Here is a 19,222-nt window from a genome sequence, read left to right as displayed (position 1 = left end):
AGAGAGATAATATCAAACATGTTCGATCACTAGTCGTTCGTTTTTGGGGTCTATTAATCGAAACTATAATGAGATTATGACTATTTTCACATACATTTTCAACACTCGATTCGTTTACCGAACGAATCGAAGGTTTAAACGAAGGCAAAAACGAACCGTGTATTCCCAGCATTAGGTTTAGGCACCACCAGGGGGGTCTTAGGTTTAGGCACCACCGGGGGGGGGGGGGTCTTAGGTTTAGGCACCACCAGGGGGGGGGGGGTCTTAGGTTTAGGCACCAATACGGGGGTCTAGGGGTTAGGGGTAGGTACAGGGAGGGTTACTAAAAAATCTTTAAACGTTATTATGCATTTCACTTTTTAAACGGAAGATTAACGTTTTCACAATTGCCGATTTCATGCACATTATTTAATGATTTATAACTTTATAAAACATTTATAAACGAAATATAGTACAATATATTTTCGACCGTTATCCATGCTTATCGTTTAAAACCCCGCGCCCTTTTTTCCCCAGCGCCCCTTCTTAACGTACGCATCAATCTGGGGCTATAGTCAACAAAGCAATACATTCACATTAACCTTTGCAGAGGGGAGCAAGAAAGCCTGAAATCACACAGCGAGTACATTATGGTGATGCTGTGGACTGCACAAGTTATTGTAAAAGGGAAAAAAAAAATCCTAAGTTGTCAGTAAAAAGCTCCCAATTTTGTCTTTATATTACCTCAAGAAGTACAGATACACAATAAATGTCTGTAAAGGGGCCCATACAGTTAGCTGATTTTCTGGCCGACCGATCGATGCCGATCGATCGATCGCAAATCGGTTGCCCAATCGATCAATTGATGATCGATTTCGATGGATTTCCATCGAAATGGCAGGGTGGAAAATTTAGGTCGATCTGATGAGATTGCTTATCAGTTTGCATTGGCCTTAATGGAAATCTGATGGCAAAAAAATGTCATCAGATCGAATTTCAATAGATTTCAAACTGAAATCTATTGGAATTCTATCCTGGTAAAAAATGTTCTAAAAACGCATCAGATAGATCAGATGCATTTCTTATCTATCTGCTGCCAATCTGATGAGTGTATGGGCACCTTAAGGGTCAGGTCTGCACTGCGAACCATTTAGACTCAACCGTATGATGGAGTTTATCTAGCTTGATAAAAACAGATGAAAAGGAGGGCGATTGTCTGTTGGCTTGTCCTAGTCTATCAGCAGACTGGGTGATTTGTTAATGTATAACATTTCACATATACTGTACTCCTATGCATTAAGATGTCCACCTAAAGTTTTGTTTTAAGATGCTGCAAAACACAGATAATTGGAAACCCGTAGGTACTTACAACTCTCTACATCTGTATATCTTAGTGCCATGTAAATACATCAAATAAAGAAGTACTATGTAAATACATAAAAAAAGCATTAAAGAGAATCTGTATTGTTAAAATCGCACAAAAGTAAACATACCAGTGCATTAGGGGACATCTCCTATTACCCTCTGACACAATTTCGCCGCTCCTCGCCGCATTAAAAGTGGTTAAAAACAGTTTTTAAAAGTTTGTTTATAAACAAACAAAATGGCCACCAAAACAGGAAGTAGGTTGATGTACAGTATGTCCACACATAGAAAATACATTCATACACAAGCAGGCTGTATACACCCTTCCTTTTGAATCTCAAGAGATCATTTGTGTGTTTTTCCCCCTGCAGCTATATTCCACTGAAGTGTCAGGCTGTTTCTTCCTGCAGAGTGCAGACAGCTCTGCCTGTATGTAATTCCTCAGTATGTGAAAGCCCACCAAGCTCAGAGGAGGATTTATCCAGCTTGTAAAAGATAAGAGAGAAGAGAGAAGATGCCCTAATCTAAATAATACACAGGCAGTGTGCAGAGAGGGGCCTGGAGGGGGGAGATGCATCACAGAACCACAACACTGAAGAACTTGGCAGCCTTCCAGACACAGGCCTGACAAGTCTGACAAGAGAGAGATAAGTTGATTTATTACAGAGATGGTGATAGTAGAACGTGCCGCAGTAAGCCAGAACACATTAGAATAGCTTTTGGAACTTGTAGGATGATAAAAAACAGGATGCAATTTTTGTTATGGAGTCTCTTTAAGCAGTGTTAAGAAAAACAAAACTTTGCTTTCTTAAAACAGAAAGCATTTGCAATAATTCAGGTTGGAGTGAGCTTGAGATGTCTCCCAGTGCATCACTGCTGAATATATGCATATTAACCATTGTTACCCTTAGAAGCTAAAGACACCTCCAGAACCGCTGGAATGCAATGATGTGTCAGCTTGTTAATTTGTACAGAGCCATAATAATCCAACATGCATACAGACTATTTTGGATTGTTCGATCCTCATCAGTGCATGGCATGGATTAATTTAACTCTATGGAGTAGGGCTTGTAACACAGAGGTACAGCCTAACCAGCAAGCTCATGGTGAACCAGAACTCATTGGAGTGTGTAAGGGGCTACAATGGTCCTAAAAAACACACTTTCTAATATGCTAAGAAAAACAAAAGTTTGCCTTCTTAAAACAGAAAGAATTTGAGATATTTAAAAGGTTGGAGTGAGCTTGAGATGTCTCCCAGTGCATCACTGCTGAATATATGCAAATTAAGCAGTGTTACAAACATTCCTAAATGACTCGAGGTAGAATAAGTATTGGCCACTAGGTGTCAGCATACACCAGCAATACAAAGCCAGTGTGACGGTTCATACATCTTTTCATAAAAAGGAGTCATAAACCTAGGCACACACTTGGAATTAGTGGTAGAATAGGTAAACAATTGATAGCATCCTGCCATCCATCGTTTAACATGTCCTCCACATTGCACAATATAGATTAGGGAAGGTTGCAGGTTGCAATTGAGCCATTCCTGATCATCTTGGCTGGAAATGTAAAGTTTAGCAAGACATCATTGGGCTCCCTTCTATACATGAAGAGAAGTGTCCTGCTGGATGGCTAGAAGAAAAAAACTGGGCCTAATGATTATTTGGGCTAACAATAACGCTATTGCCGTGTGAGCCTGGTATGAAGTCAGCACATTACATATAAAAAGGGGGTCACTAAACAAATATCCTTGCCTGAAATCCTAGAGAGCTTTAGCAAACCGGCAGGTGACTCTGAATGTTCTAATCAGCAGTGTTTAAGTTGTGGATGAATTTAAAATACAGTAAGGGACGGTTCCACTTGCAGGTGCGATTCCGCATGCGTATTTTACCGTTATTTTGCATGCAATTTTGCATGCGATTTCGCATAGGTTAGTATTTATGCAATTTTAACCATGTCACTGCCTGTGTGATTTAACATTAGTTTCTATACAAAATCGCGGTAAAATATGCATGCCAAAACCGCATGTAATTACCCTATCAAATACATTAGCGGCGATTCGCATAGCGGTGTGCGGGGTGCGAATTCTGAGGGCTCTTCTGTGCAGATTTCTCCCGCACAGAAAAATGCTCAGCATTACTGACAAGTGGAAACAGGGATTCGCAATAGTGGAAACGGGCCCTAAGAGTACAACCAAGAGTACAATGAGGACCAAAATCCATTATAATGCTAGTCACAGTACCCCCGATACAGCGTCCCCCATTTTAGGGCCCCAGTTTCTCTGCACTGGCCTCTCTCGGCACAACCCAATACTGTAATGCAGAAGCAGACTGGTAAGAAGTTACGCACTTGGTATCATCCAACACTCCAGCATTCCTAGGTTCAGAGATGACAGTGTAGGAGGCTGCACATGCAGCACTGGAGGACTGAGCACAGGAAACTATTTCTGACCAGCAACACTTCCTGTAGTTGCCTGGACATACAAGGCTAGGTCAGAAAGATGGAGGCAAGCAGCTGCCCCCATGTACAACAGCAGAAGCAAAAACAATATATATATATATATATATATATATATATATATATATATATATATATATATATATATATATATATATATATATATATATATATATATATACACACACACACACACACATACACCACTTTAACGGTTATGTTACCTGGAGCAGACAGTGAACACAAGATAATGCTTAGGGGTATGCTAACAGCACTTATCATAAAACTGGATGTCTACCCTGCAGTCACATTCAAATCCATTTCACCACCCTTCGCTTTCTGTGTTAAGGGACCCATACACTGGTTAATTTCAGAGATCGATCAATTCTATAAAATTGATCAGATATTGATTCTATCAAATCTATCGATCGATCGATTTGCGGCCGATTTCGATGGATTTGATCTGACAGGATGGAAACTCTAGGTCGACCTGCTGCTGGAAGCAGATCCACGGCCCATAGAGTTGCATTGGATCTAATGGTCCAATAATGCATTTAGATAGATTTCCAATAGATTTCATTCTGAAATCTATTGGAAATCTGTTCCTAGTGTGTGGCACACATCAGATAGATTCCTGTCAGTTTCAACTGCACAGGCATCTGACAAATCTATCTGATGGTGGAATCTGCTGCAAATCTATAAGTGTATGGCCACCTTCAGCAGCCAGTATCCTCAGCCTCACAGCTTTGGAATAATTGATTTTGTCAGGAGTCAAGACAGATCTTCTGACCCTGCTGAAAACTTTCTCAAGAAAGAAACATCCTGGTGGACCTGATCTGCCACAAATCAAAGATACTGGAGTTAAAATGTCTGCCAAGTCCCACCCAATTACTTAAAAGCCAGCCCCAGGAAAAATGGGATTGCCATCTAAACACAAATCTACAAATGACCATGGAAGAACAACATACATACCAAGCAAGGAAGGTAAGCTCTCCACTAAAATGGGACCTGGCAGGGCTCCGTCTCACACCACTTTTTTCACTCTTTCCCCCCCATGGAGCCACAGCCAAACTGCTCTGGTGGTCTCCCTCCAGCTCCGCCACACCATTGGGCGGATGGCAGAAACTCTGGTACCCGGTGCTCCGGTGTCATGGCACTTCCACTAAGGTCTGGCTCACCACGTGGTCAGCTCAGCTGATGACCCACGTGGCCCCAGCCTCAGCCACTCCTTACCACCACTGCTGCCTTCTAAATTGCCGTTGCCTGGGAACTCCTCTTCAGCGCCGCTGCCAAGGGACACCACACTGCCTGAAGACATGATGCTACTCCAGAGGAAACCGGTCCCTGCTTCCACAGCTCTAGCACTCGACCACCGCTGCCTGGGGACACCGTACAGCCAGCAAGGCATGCGGGAACCTGGGCTCTACCTCAATACCGACGGAGCCGCCTCCTGCATACACGTCAATGAACCACGTGGCTTCTACACTGCCGCTGCCAGGGGAACCAGGATGTGTCTTTTAAAGGAACAGTGGCCGCTTTCACCGCCACAAAAAGCCAGACACCGCTGCCACTGCTGCCTGCATACATTGCAGCCACCACACACCAGGCCACCTCACCCTGCCAGCACACCATACAGAAGCCTTCTGCTGGAAGCCATCTGCCTCAGCCAGGCCGCCCTGGGACCCAGCCTTTTTGCTCTTTTGGCCAATCAGCAGCTCTTTGTTTTGATCAGCTCTATCCAGAAGCTAGCCAGGTCGGTCCCTCTCCAACAGGTTCAGCGAACTCATTTTCCACAACACCTAAGTAGGTAAGAGGAGCCACTCACCACAGCAGTCACTGGTTTCTCTGATCCCCTGCCCCTGGGTCATAGCCTTGTGGCTACTACACACACACACACACACACACACACACACACACACACACACACACACACACACACACACACACACACACACACACACACACACACACTATACTAGGCCACAAAATCACGGTAGTCAGAAGGGTCCCTGCAGTTCACCCTGCTCACCCATGGCTAGACCCACGCACATGATTCAGGACTCGCAACACGCAGTCAAGGGGGTAAAGGCAGGATCAGGACACTAACCAGCTATTACATCGGAATCCTAAGGGGACTCACGTAATTTTAACCTATTCTCTCTCTCTCACTCCTATCTTTCCTCGCTCTCTTCCCTGGGTCAGACCGTGGGGCATCTAATTAAAAATAACACTGCAGAAATGTTTTGAGTGCCTAGCTGGAAGCGGATTATCCCCTTAGTCCTTCTCCTGGGTCCATTTTATATGTATCCTGTCTATGCTTTCATTCTGTGCCTATATATGCAATGCACCTAATGTATGTATCTGTATGCACTGTATATACTACCTACTGCATATGTATTGTATCAACTGTATGCACTTTTATGTTACTGAACTATCACCGACCCTGCCTGTGCCAAAATCAATTGCAGGTAAAACTCTTCTAAAGTGAAACTCAAGTAAAAATGTAATTAGTCTGGATAATACTGAGGCTTCCCTTTCATCTCTGACCCCAGTGACAAAAGATTGTCAAATTTCCCTCATGCCGCACTCCCCTCAGTGTACGAGTGCGGTCGCCCAAGTCCTGTCTGCGCCGTAACAGTTCCTCTGAGCCACAGCTTTAACCTCCATACATATGCAAGCTTCATGCTTCTGCACAGGCAGAACTCGCGCAGGGGCAATGCAAACTCATACAAGGAGGGTAGCACGGCCACAAAGCATAGTGTCCTAGCAAGAAGAGGTGAGGTCGAGGAGGATATGGAAGCCTCTGGATTGTCCTAAGTTTTCTTTCTACCTTGGTAAGTGTCTAACTTTTTCCCCACAAGTTTACTTTAAAGCAAATTGTTCCCACTTCAGATCATAATGTGCACAGGAAAAAATTCAAATGCTTTTTCTGTGGGCTTACTATCCAATTTTTGGAGCACTTGCAAAATTTCCCTTAAGACAAGACAAATCACTTTTCTCCTGGTGGACTCAAAGCGCCAGAGCTGCAGCCACTAGGACGTGCTCTACAGGCAGTAGCAGTGTTATGCTGGGAAAACACTGGTTGATTTTGCAGATTGATTCCGCGCCCAATCGGTTTCCGTGCTTGATTCTGCAGGTGATTCGCTTATCTTTCATTCGTTTTTCTTATCTTTTCCCATTGTTCTCCATGCAGAATCGAGCGTGGAAATGATCAGGCGCGAGATCGGACATGTTGGAAATGATCTCTCGAACCATCTAAATGGCTCAGAATCTTACCGTGTATTCCCAGCATTAGGTAGTCTTGCCCTGAATGGTGCTAGATTACTGAACAAGAAGAGCAGAGATTAAAACCCTGGTCTCCTGTGTCAGAGGCAGAGCCCTTAAAGGGATACTGTAGGGGGGGTCGGGGGAAAATGAGTTGAACTTACCCGGGGCTTCTAATGGTCCCCCGCAGACATCCTGTGTTGGCGCAGCCACTCACCGATGTTCCGGCCCCGCCTCCAGTTCACTTCTGGAATTTCTGACTTTAAAGTCAGAAAACCACTGCGCCTGCGTTGCCATGTCCTCCCTCCCGCTGATGTCACCAGGAGTGTACTGCGCAGACACAGACCATACTGGGCCTGCGCTGTGCGCTCTTGGTGACATCAGCGGGATCGAGGACACGGCAACGCAGGCGCAGTGGTTTTCTGACTTTAAAGTCAGAAATTCCAGAAGTGAACTGGAGGCGGGGCCGGAGCATCGGTGAGTGGCTGCGCCAACACAGGATGTCTGCGGGGGACCATTAGAAGCCCCGGGTAAGTTCAACTCATTTTCCCCCGACCCCCCTACAGTATCCCTTTAAAGTGGATCCGAGATGAACTTTTATTCATTGCATAATTGTGTTCCTTACATATAGTTTATAGAGTATTCCTCAAGCCAAATTCTTTTTTTTTGTTTTAATACTCTAATTCCCTATAAACTCAACAAGCCTTGCCCACAGCCTCTCCAGAACGCCAATGCAATCAGACCCATGTAGCAAGGGCTTATGGGAGCTCAGTCTGGGCAGGAGGAGGAGGTTACTAGCCAGATATTTCAAAGGCAGAGGGGAGGGGGAGTGAATCTTTCACAGGCTGAGGGGTGGAGATGTATTTGCTGATTACCTGTGTAATGATGACAAACAGAACATGGTTGCTCTCATTGTATCACATGATTAAATCATCAAACTGTTAAAGCTGTATGCAGCCAGATTTGCTGTGTAAACTATCTAAACTTTAGATAAGATATATAGACAAGTTACTTGTTATAGTTAGTTTTTCATCTCGGATCCGTTTAAAGCGCAATCTACACGATACGATTCTTTATACGATTCTATTACGATTCTATTTAAGATCCGATTAAATCAGACATGTCCAATCAGGATTCGATTCAATTCGATTTGCCATTGTTTTGCAATGACAAATCGAATCGAATCCCGAATAAGTAATCGTAATCAAATCGTATAAAGAATCGTATCGTGTAGATTGGGCTTAAATGCTGGGAATACACCATACAATTTTCTGTTAGATTTTCTGTTAGAATGCATAATTAGATTATTTTCTGTAGAGAATGGTCATTACCTCTGGTGCATTGTCTTCTGTTTATATCATGCTGAGTAGAACAATGCCTAATTGCTAGGCAGATAGATGGTAAGATAGATACATTTCCAACATGTTGAACTTTATCTGGCAGGTAAATCTTATGCTGGGCATACACGGTTCTTCTTTGTTTATCAATCAAGCCGCTGATGGCTCGTTTGATAAAATCCAACGTTTCCGATCAGCGCCTGGATCGATTCCGCGCTCGATACCCGCGGGCGGAACAATGGGAGAAAACGAGCGGAAGATAAGAAGCGCTCGCGGGGACAAGCGGGAATCGATGCAGGCGCCCGCGGGGACGAGAATCTATCCGGCCGGAATCTATCGTGCGGCTCGATTCCGGCGCATAAACGAACCGTGTATGCCCAGCATAACAGAAAATTGTATGGTGTATTCCCAGCATAAGCCTCATCTACACGGTACAATTTTCCATCAGATAGACGACTCTATAATGCTAGGTACACACTATACAATTTTTTGTTAGATTTTCTGTTAGATTTACCTGCCAGATAGATTTCCAACATGTTGTAAATTATCTATCTAACCATCTTATCTGCCTAGCAACTAGGCATTGTTCTACTCAGTAGGAGATAACCAGAAGACAATGCACCAGAGATAATGACCAGTCTCTACCAGTACTTTACAGAAAATAATCTAATGCTGGGTACACACTGAGATTTTCTGGCCGATTTACTGTCAGATCAATTATTTCCAACATGTCCAATTTGCTTTCCGCTCTATTTCTGTTCACTTCTATAGGAAATTGATCGGAAAATGCTCGGAAATCGATCGGAAAGCAAATTGGACATGTTGGAGATAATTGATCTGGAAGTAAATCGGCCAGAAAATCTTAGTGTGTACCCAGCATAACAGAAAACCTAACAAAAAAATTGTATGGTGTGTACTAGGCATTAGATAGATCTAAAGAAATTGCATCATGTGTAGATGTCCAAATTGTTCCAGATGAATTTTGCAATAGATTTTGCTTTGATAAGTACCCAAAATCTATTGAAAATCTAACAATTCCATTGGACCAGTTGGAAATTATGTAATAGATCTGTCTAATGGATCCGATTTGATGGAAAATTGTAGCATGTAGATGAGGCTTTAACCATTACACTTTCAAGCCAATGCTTATAATGATTGAAAGAGAAATGCAATGGCAATAAAAAATTGCACCTACCTCTCCTCAAAGCTGTAATCAGCTTTAAATTTCTGCCAAGTGTTCAAATCTTCCAAGAATTATACCGCTGCTCATATAGCTGGCCAGATGCATTTCCCAAATGCTTCCAAATAGTGTAGTGTACATTTTCAGACATTCCTAATGTGGCCTTTAAGAGTTTACTACCTTAAGCCTTTTATCTTAAGTGTGCAAGAGGTTTGCAATCCAAGAGACTGCAGTAATGGCATGTTTTAACAACCCTGGAAAGAGTCACATGATTGCAGTTGCCAGGGCTGCACAGAATCACAGAACAGACTTGGCATTTTATAAGCTAATGGTAGAGGGCATATAGAAGGCTGAGAAAGGGTATTGCAGCCGTACTCTTTAAAGAGACACTGAAGCGAAAAAAAATTATGATATTATGATTTGTATGTGTAGTACAGCTAAGAAATAAAACATTAAGATCAGATACATCAGTGTAATTGTTTCCAGTACAGGAAGAGTTGAGAAACTCCAGTTGTTATCTCTATGCAAACAAGCCATTAAGCTCTCCGACTAAGTTAGTCGTGGAGAGGGCTGTTATCTGACTTTTATTATCTCAACTGTTCCTGGACTGTTTACTTTTCCTCTGCTAGAGGAGAGGTCATTACTTCACAGACTGCTCTGAAAGACTCATTTTGAATGCTGAGTGTTGTGTAATCTGCACATATTATAGAATGATGCAATGTTAGAAAAAACACTATATACCTAAAAAAAAACGTATGAGAATATTTTCTTTGCTGATAATCTTCTAGTAATTATTCATAGTACACAACCAATTCACTATATCATATTTTTTTTTAGCTTCAGTGTCTCTTTAAATACAGTTCCCTCCTCAAAGGACAACTGTAGTAAGAAGGATATGGAGGTTGACATATTTTTATCCTTTTAAACATTCCCAGTTGCCTGGCAGCCCTCTTGATCTATTTAGCTGCAGTAGTGTCTAAATAACACTAGAAACAAGCATGCAGCTAATGTTCTCAGATCTGACAATAAAGTCAGAAACATCTGATCTGTTGCATGCTTGATCAGGGTCTATTGCTTAAAGCAGGGATGTCAAACCGGTCCTTTGAGGGCCGAGGTCCTCACACATTTTTGACACTGCTCAAATTAATGGATGGGTCTGAATCAGGAAAGGTGTGGTCCATCAGGTAGAACACATTCCTCGCTTTCTCTGTCCATCCTAAACACCGGCATGGATCTGGCCATCCAGGCCTGGAGTTCGACACTTGTGCCTTAAAGTATTAAGGTGCATACACATGCCATACTGTAGCAAACGGCGGGTCTGTCAGACCCTCCCACTGGGCGGGCGGGCGGACGTTCTGCCGACAGTAGCACGTGTGTACACACTGTCGGCAGACTGATAAGACTGTTTCTGACAGATCCGCTCAACGTCTACGCGCCTTTAGAGGCAGAGGATCAGCAGGGCAGCCAGGCAACTGGAATTGCTTAAAAGGAAATAAAGTGGTAGCCTCCATATCTCTCTCATTACAGTTGTCCTTTAAATTAAGAGGGTGATATAAAGCCCAAAAGACTTGTAAGGACCAAATACCGCCTTAAAGGGAACCTTAACCATGGAAAAGAAAAAGTTAACTTACCTGGGGCTTCCCCAAGCCCCCTGCAGCCGTCCTGTGCCCTCGCTAGTCCTCAAGTGTCCTTCGGTCCCTGCCGCGGGTTAGTTTCACTTCAGCCCCCGGCCACGCATATTCTCCTTCACCTTCCCGCCGTTAAGCGCATCCTGCGCAGTACGTCTATGCAGGACAGCAAAGAATACGCATAGCCGGGGGCCGAAAACAAAACTAACCCGTGGCGGGGACCTGAGGGCAGTCGAGGACCGGCGAGGGCACAGGATGGCTGCAGGGGGCTTGGGGAAGCCCCAGGTAAGTGAAACTTTGTTTCTTTTCCAGGGTTAAGGTTCCCTTTAAAATTCCCTGAATAGGTAATTCTGTAAAATATCTGGTAAATTGGTGATATTGTTAAATACAGTCATTCTTTATAAACAGCTCGCTTCTTGTACAACAACAAAACAAATAAAACCATAAAATAAGTATAACTTACATGCATGTGTTATTTTTATGATTCTCTGGACAGTAACCATAACAGTAACAATTTAGGAATGGCAGTGTGTCCTCTGGCGCTATTGTGGCCCCATTTTCCTGCTTCTTAGGGTCAGCGTTTGATTTCATTCCAGTCCTGTGAGGCAAGATGTCAAAATTCTGGCCTAAGGGAAAAAGCAAGTAGAAAATCTGGTTACAGGTAAGCAGAACAAGTTAATGCAATCACCTAGATATTAAATCTAAAAAGTACACGAGGAGTTCTTTAATCCAAGGTACAAACATGGCCAACATATTGATCATTTCAATTATCTCCAAATAGTAAGTTAATCATCAAGTTTAATAAGCAATCAAGCTTCTTCCGAACATGGCTATGGGAGCACTGAAGCTAGTGGTTTCCAGTGAGCTTGATTCCTGGCAAGCACAGTATCTCAGGATCTGCCTACACTTTATATGTTATCCAGGAATCAATGGGCTCTTTCTGGGCAATTTAAATAAATTCCCCACCAAAAACAAACCCCTGCTAAACAAATGGGGTATTCAATGTCAAGTTGTTTTGGTACCCATGAAGTGCTTTTGTACCTTTTTTTCACCACACTGTCAAGAGTGGAGATGACTGAACTGTGTTACTGAACACTGAAATGATTTTTCCTCTACGTTTCCACCAAGATCACCCATCACTCCCCACTGCAAATAGTAAAGTAATTTTCTCAATGGGAAATCCATGAGCAAATTTAACACTAAAATGCTAACATGCATGCAAAGAGAATTGTTTAGATAAGAGCACATAAACAGATCCTCTCAAGTTTTGACCCCTGCATTTTTTTTGACCGCATATATGAGGTATTATGGGTCATCATGAATTCCTGTGCTGAAGACATTTTACATGACAAAGCATAGCAAAAAATAATTCTCTATTTGTAGAGACCAAAACTTTGAAGCCTGATCAGATTACACTGAAAAAGAAATCCACACATCCATCAGCTACATCAGGAAGGATTATGGTAATCATGGTCATTATGACTTCTGAACTTAATTAATGAACTAAGTACTAATTATGTCCTTAGTAACAGATAAACTGTAAACACTTAAGACACTGAAAACAGGAGCACAAGTGGGTGATGTTCCAAGCAAAGGCTGTGGAGAGAGTACAAAAAAAATCATCCTAACTTGGAACTCCAACTACTCGGTTTATAAAACCACAGATTCCCTGTACCCAAAATTGCTCCGACTTCAAAAACACATCCCTGGTTTCAAGGTGCCTTCAAACTTGCAAGTTCTCCTTTTTTCCACATACAGAATGCTACATTTCTTTCAGGTAAACATATGCAAACGGATATTGCAATAAGAAGACACCCTTCCCCAGTTCATTTCTAATTTTGGGTCAGGAATTGGCATGCATAAGCTTAGCATCCGACATTTTTTTTTTTGCATTAAAACATATATCTGCATATCTGTTTTACTGAAACTACCTACACAGACAACAGACAATCGTTTGACAATAGTAGTCAACAAATATTTTTTGAGCTGCTTGTTAGCTATTGTCAGATCTGGTGCACACATGCCAATGAATAATTGTTCATTTTTGGTGGGCATTGTTAGATTTTAGTCTACTTTGTATAATGCTAGACATGCACGGCTCGTTCTTGCAGCACGATTCTCCCATTAGATCGTTTCACAGCTCGATTCCGCAGTCAATTCTCTTATCTTCTGCTCATTTTTCTTATCTTTTTCCATTCACTGCAAACTGGAATCGAGCAGCGAAACAATCGGGCGAGAGATCTGACATGTTGGAAATTATCTATCGAGCCATCGTAATGGCTCAAAAACGAGCTGTGTATGCCCAGCATAAGAACTGTAGGTCTTTTTGATTTAACCTTTTTGATTTAACCTTAAAGGTAGCCATACACTGGTCGATTTGCCATCAGATTCGACCAATAGATAGATCCCTCTCTGATCAAATCTGATCAGAGAGGGATCGTATGGCCACCTTTACTGCAAACAGATTGTGAACCGATTTCAGCCTGAAACCGTTCACAATCTGTTGTGGTGGTGCTGCTGCCGCCGCTCCCGCCCGCATACATTACCTGCTCCGCCGGCATGACCCGCTGGTCACGGCTGCTCCGTCTCCGCTCTGGTCTCCAGGTCCGGCATGCTTTACTTCTTCCTGCCCGGCAGGAAGTTTAAACAGTAGAGCGCCCTCTACTGTTTAAACTTCCTGCCGGGCAGGAGGAACTGAAGCATGCCGGAGACCAGAGCGGAGACGGAGCAGCGGTGACCAGGGGCAGTCGCGCCGGCGGAGCAGGTAATGTATTGCCGCTCTATCGCGTCGGTCGTCGGGCACTCGAACGCCGCTAGCGACGCGCTCCCTACCCGCGGGCGATCGACGGTAATTTTCCGCACGGAGCGATCGACGGGATCGGACGAAATGGATCGAAATTCGGCGTGTAGCGCAAACGATTGGCAGCAGATTCCATCCCAGTGATCGAATCTGCTGTCGAAACGGCGGCAAATCGGGCCAGTGTATGGCCAGCTGGCTCATACACACTTCCCAACAATCTGTCCAACTATCTTTCAAACTTGTCTGTTGGAAAATAAGTTGGGTGTGTGTACAGCTTGGAAACAACCAGATGACCAACTTATAACAGATTGTTTGCCAGATCCAACCGGTGGATCAATCTGCCCAACTATCATGCAGGTTGGAATGTGTGTACAAGTCTTTTGAACAACTTTGTTGTTTTTTCAATGTAGACATGCTATGCAGTTTGACGTTTAGCTAGCACGCTTTTTTAAGTGAGGTGGTTGTCGTGTGTGTATGTACTGGTCAGGTAAACCTCTTGTTGTGCGGTTGTTGAACATAAGGTTGGATGTGTGCACAAGCCTTTATACATGTTCAGGGTAGAGAAATTGATATGTGTGTAGAGGATGCAATCTTTGATGTAGCGTGCTTAAAATGCATGCAGGTGAACTTTTACTTATTGCGTAATTGTGTTCCTTTCCTATTGTTTATAGGGCATTCCTCAAGCCAAATACTTTTTTGTTTTTGTGTTAATACTCTAATTCCCTATAAACAAAATAAACCAAGCCCACAGGTTTTCAGAGAGCCTTGGCACTGTTGCAAGGGCTCATGGGAGCTCAGTCTGGGCAGGAGGAGGTGTTACTAGCCATTGATTTCAGAGGCAGAGGGGAGGAGGGAGGAGGGGAGATTAGTTTTTTTTTCACAGGCTGAGTGCTCAAGATACAGATAAGCCTGCCTGTTTGTAATGTTTACAAACAACATGGCTGCTCTCATTGTATCACAGGAAGAAATCATTTTCTATTAAAGCTGTTTGCAGCTAGATTTGCTGTGTAAACTATCCAAACTTTAGATAAGATATATAGACACGTTACTTGTTATAGTTAGTTTTTCATCTCGGATCCGCTTTAAGTCACAATATGGGCAAATATATTGTATATCACTACTTTGTACCTTGCCCCATGTCATTGCTGCTCACAGAGGTATGCAAAAACACACTATTTATCATAGGCTGATGCTCTTTGCAATGAAGGAACACCACTGTTGTGACTACCAGCTGCCCATTAGCTCTTTACAGTCAGATCTTTGTTGTATGGCCTTCCTTTCACAGATTACAAGCTCTTCTGCAGCCCTACAGACACCAATAGCATTTGCAACATAACTGGCAAATCTAAAAAGGGCACCAACGACTAATAATTAGCACCAATCTTATAACTGAGCCATGAAGGTGATGATTACAGAGCGAATGATTTTTCGACAAAAAAATGGTGACTAGTGTGGACTATAGGTTTTTAAATGGTTTCATTCATTTCCTGTTAATATTGATTAAAAGTGAATGAAGTATAAAAGATTGGTTCCAATTATTGGTCATTCTTGCGCTTTCGTAGTACTTAAAGAGGAACTCCAGCGAAAAAAATGTAAGAAAAAAGTTCTTAATTTTTACAATAATTATGTATAAATGATTAAGTCAGTGTTTGCTCATTGTAAAATCTTTCCTCTCCCAGATTTACATACTGACATTTATCACATATTGACATTTTTACTGCTGGCAGGTGTTATCAATGGAAGGAGATGCTGTTTGCTTTTTTTGGCAGTTGTAAACAGCTGTTCTTTCCCACACAGCAATAAGGCTCCCACAGTGTGATGTCAGTACCTCAGTGCTGACATCACAGTGTGGGAGGGGTTTCAGCACAAAATCAGCCAAACCGGGGCCACGGATAATCCGTTTGAGAAAAGGAATAGATTTCTCATGTAAAAGGGGGTATCAGCTACTGATTAGGATGACGTTCAGTTCTTTCTCTTTAATTGCGGGCACTGTACAATCCATTGGTGCATGTTACAGCCTATTTTTTCACTTGATAATTGGCAAACCTGTTCTTGCAAGAACATGTAAAGCATCATCACATTTCTAAACAGGATGCAACATCAAATGTTTTATGCAAATTTATAAATAAGCCCGTAAGTCAAATAGAAGAGGGAGGTATAAGCATAAATGATTTTAGCATCACTAACAGAAGAATCCTCCCTCTGTGCTCACAGCAAGGCCTCAGTGTTTGTGCAGAAGCCTGGTGATGTCATAACTAGGAGGTGGGATAGGACCAGGCCAGTACATAAGCTTTTCACCTGTAAGTTATGCAAACCTCCACAGGTTTGTTTTATAGCTAGATTGCATTGTGGCATAAGCATACAATTAAAAACCTGTCTGCTAACTCCTCGTTGCCGGTGTAGTTATCCTACCTACTGTTGACCTAAAATGAATTCCATCTTCAGCCTACCATATAATCATAATTACATAATATGGAGCAAAGCCAGTGGTTTAGAGCTTTTTATTAATTTTATTTAAACCACAAACGGAAACAAAAATTAGGGATAAAAAGCTCGGTAGCAACTAAAACTGGGTACACACGCTTAATGAAACATTATCGAATTGGATGGTGGATCGGGCTGCAAAATTATTTAGATAGATAGATAGATATAATTCCACCTTTAGGCCTCTTTCACATTGCAACATTAAAGTCGCACGTCAAAACAACAATTAACACAGAATAACTCACTGCAATGAAAAATCAATGCCCCATTCACAGTGCACACGTTGCGCTGGTGACTAACGCTGCACGTTAAGCGAAAATACTGCATGCAGTGCATTACACACGTTATTAGCTGTGTTGGACTGTTTGCACATGCACAGTAATGACTTGGAAACATACTTTTCATTGCCTGTATGCGACTAACAGGGCATTAAGTTGCAACTTTTTTGGGGCATTGCGTTGTAATTTGAGTTGCGACTTTAAGACTAAAGAGAATCTGAAGCGAGAATAAATCTCGCCGATTCTCATATATAGCAGGAGCCTAAAACGCCACTGAACGGGGGTCCCTTACCCCCCAAATCCCTTCCGTGTAGCGCGGAGAGCACTTCCTGGTGAGGCAGGGCTAACTGCTACAGCCCTACCTCTCAGCGCGTCTGTCAGCGCCGATCGACACCTCTCTCCGCCCCTCTCAGTCTGCTTTCATTGAGAGGGGCAGGGAGAGGCGGAGATCCGCCGCTGATAGATGCGCTGAGAGGCAGAGCTACAGCCATTAGCTCTGCCTCCAGCTGCAGCAAAATCCACAATCAAGTTGGTTGCAGATCTTGCAGGGGTGTAAGAGACCCCCGTTCAGCGGCGGTATAGCGGCGTTTTAGCAGGGGAAAAATGCCCCTGCTATATATAAGAGTATCAGCGAGATTTATTCTCGCTTCAGATTCACTTTAACGTCGCATCAAACCCAGGGCTGTGGAGTCGGGAGTCGTGGAAATTTTGAGTGCCTGGAGTCGGAGTCTGAGTCGGGAAAAAATGCACCGACTCCGAATGAATTTAAACTGTAATTAAAATAGAAAGTATGATACAATTTTCTATTTCTCAGATAATAGTCATCATAAATAATTTATACATACAGTAATAGCTGTGCTTAGTCCACAAAAATAAAATAAACGAATCAAAATTAGTTACTTGTGCTGCTTCAATAAAGCAGTCCCCGTATTTTTAAAGTCAGATATACACATCTGATTGTGACTGTATATATGATGTGTACACAGGAATCTTAGATATACACAAAATAACATCTATGCTGTAAGTATAAAGCCTGATGTGTAGCTGTGACACTAATAGAGATGGTCAATAAGATAGAAATAATTCTGCGTTGATTCTGATTTATGCAAATGTACTCTTTTTTTTTTGCTTTGCTTTTTTTCTTTGCTCATGAAATCAAATAATTTGAAATGTTGTTAAAATTTGGTTTGGTGACTATGAATTAAATGGTACCTGAGAAGGATGAAAAGAAAAGTTTTATACATACCTGGGGCTTCTTCCAGCCCTCTTCAGGCTAATCAGTCCCTCGCTGTCCACCTCCACCACGTGGATCTTCTGCTATGAGTCCTGGTAATTCAGCCAGTCAGCGCAGTCCGGCCGCTTGCCGCTTCCACAGCCAGGAGCGTTCTGCACCTGCACAATAGTGCTGCGCAGGTGTAGTACGCTCCTAGCGGCGGAGTGTGTGCTTGTGCACTACGCCAGACTGGCTCAAGTACCTGGACTCCTAGCAGAAGATCCAGATGGCGGAGGAGGACAGGGAGGGACTGATTATGATTAGCCTGAAGGGGGCTGTATACAACTTTAATTTCATCTGTCTCAGGTTTACTTTGTTACACAGTAGTACTATACTCTACATATGCACTCTCCACAGAGCTGCAGGGAATCCTCTGAGAATGTTGTGCACATTGAACACAGAGGTGTTGTCTATCACCCATAAACCTGGTTCAGATTGTGCATGAAGAATGTGTAATAGAGGAAGAATCTCCTTATCCCCCTGCAGAGTACCTGCACATCACTCTTACATGTACCCACAGTTTCATTGCCTAGGGCCTGATAGATGTTCTTTGCTCCGGGTCTGTACCTTTTACAAGTACTCTTACCAAGGACTAGTTTTAGTCTATGACTAAAGGGAATAAATATGGCAGTCTCCATATCCTTCTCACTTCAGTTGTCTTAAAATTCCTAAGCATTGGCAGTTAAGAGACGAATTTCATGTTACATTCTTTCAATCAACAAGATTGTAATATGCAAATTTGAGGAGTCTGAGTCGAGGAGTCGGCGGAATCCTAAACTGAGGAGTCGGAGGAATCCTAAACTGAGGAGTCTGAGTCGGTGGATTTTTGTACCGACTCCACAGCCCTGATCAAACCACAACGTCCTACTGTGAAAGAGGCCTTGGTGTATAAAAACTGCAGTTCTCCTCAGTTATTTCAGTTATTATTCCGGGGGAATTTAGTATATAAAACCTGTTAAATGATGATTAGCGTTTTTTTACCTCCACCATGTAGCATCAGAGCTTACCTACACAATCTAAATAAAAACAAGGAACATCAAGAGCCACAATAGTGTAATATGTACTGGTAAATGGTTACTAGATAGAGTAAATATTAATACTCACAAACCAGGGTTACCATTAGGCAACCACTGTAAAGGCAGGTGGGAAGATTTTCCTGACCCCAGTCAGGAATAAG

General features: G+C 42.7%; 1 protein-coding gene across 9 annotated transcripts in view; it reads right to left on the bottom strand.

Annotated features, from left to right (window-relative positions):
• Positions 1-19,222, bottom strand: part of BMPR1A (bone morphogenetic protein receptor type 1A) — a 348,175-nt gene that overhangs the window by 195,744 nt on the left and 133,209 nt on the right. For all 9 annotated transcript variants that reach the window (XM_068258612.1, XM_068258616.1, XM_068258613.1 and 6 more), the window contains exon 4: positions 11,674-11,836. In XM_068258612.1, the coding sequence (XP_068114713.1) occupies positions 11,674-11,836 (163 nt within the window). The remainder of the gene's footprint in view (positions 1-11,673; positions 11,837-19,222) is intronic.

This window comes from Hyperolius riggenbachi, chromosome 10 (genome assembly GCF_040937935.1).
Source record: "Hyperolius riggenbachi isolate aHypRig1 chromosome 10, aHypRig1.pri, whole genome shotgun sequence".
Classification (NCBI taxonomy): Eukaryota; Metazoa; Chordata; class Amphibia; order Anura; family Hyperoliidae; genus Hyperolius; species Hyperolius riggenbachi.
This window is presented reverse-complemented; position numbering and strand designations above follow the sequence as displayed.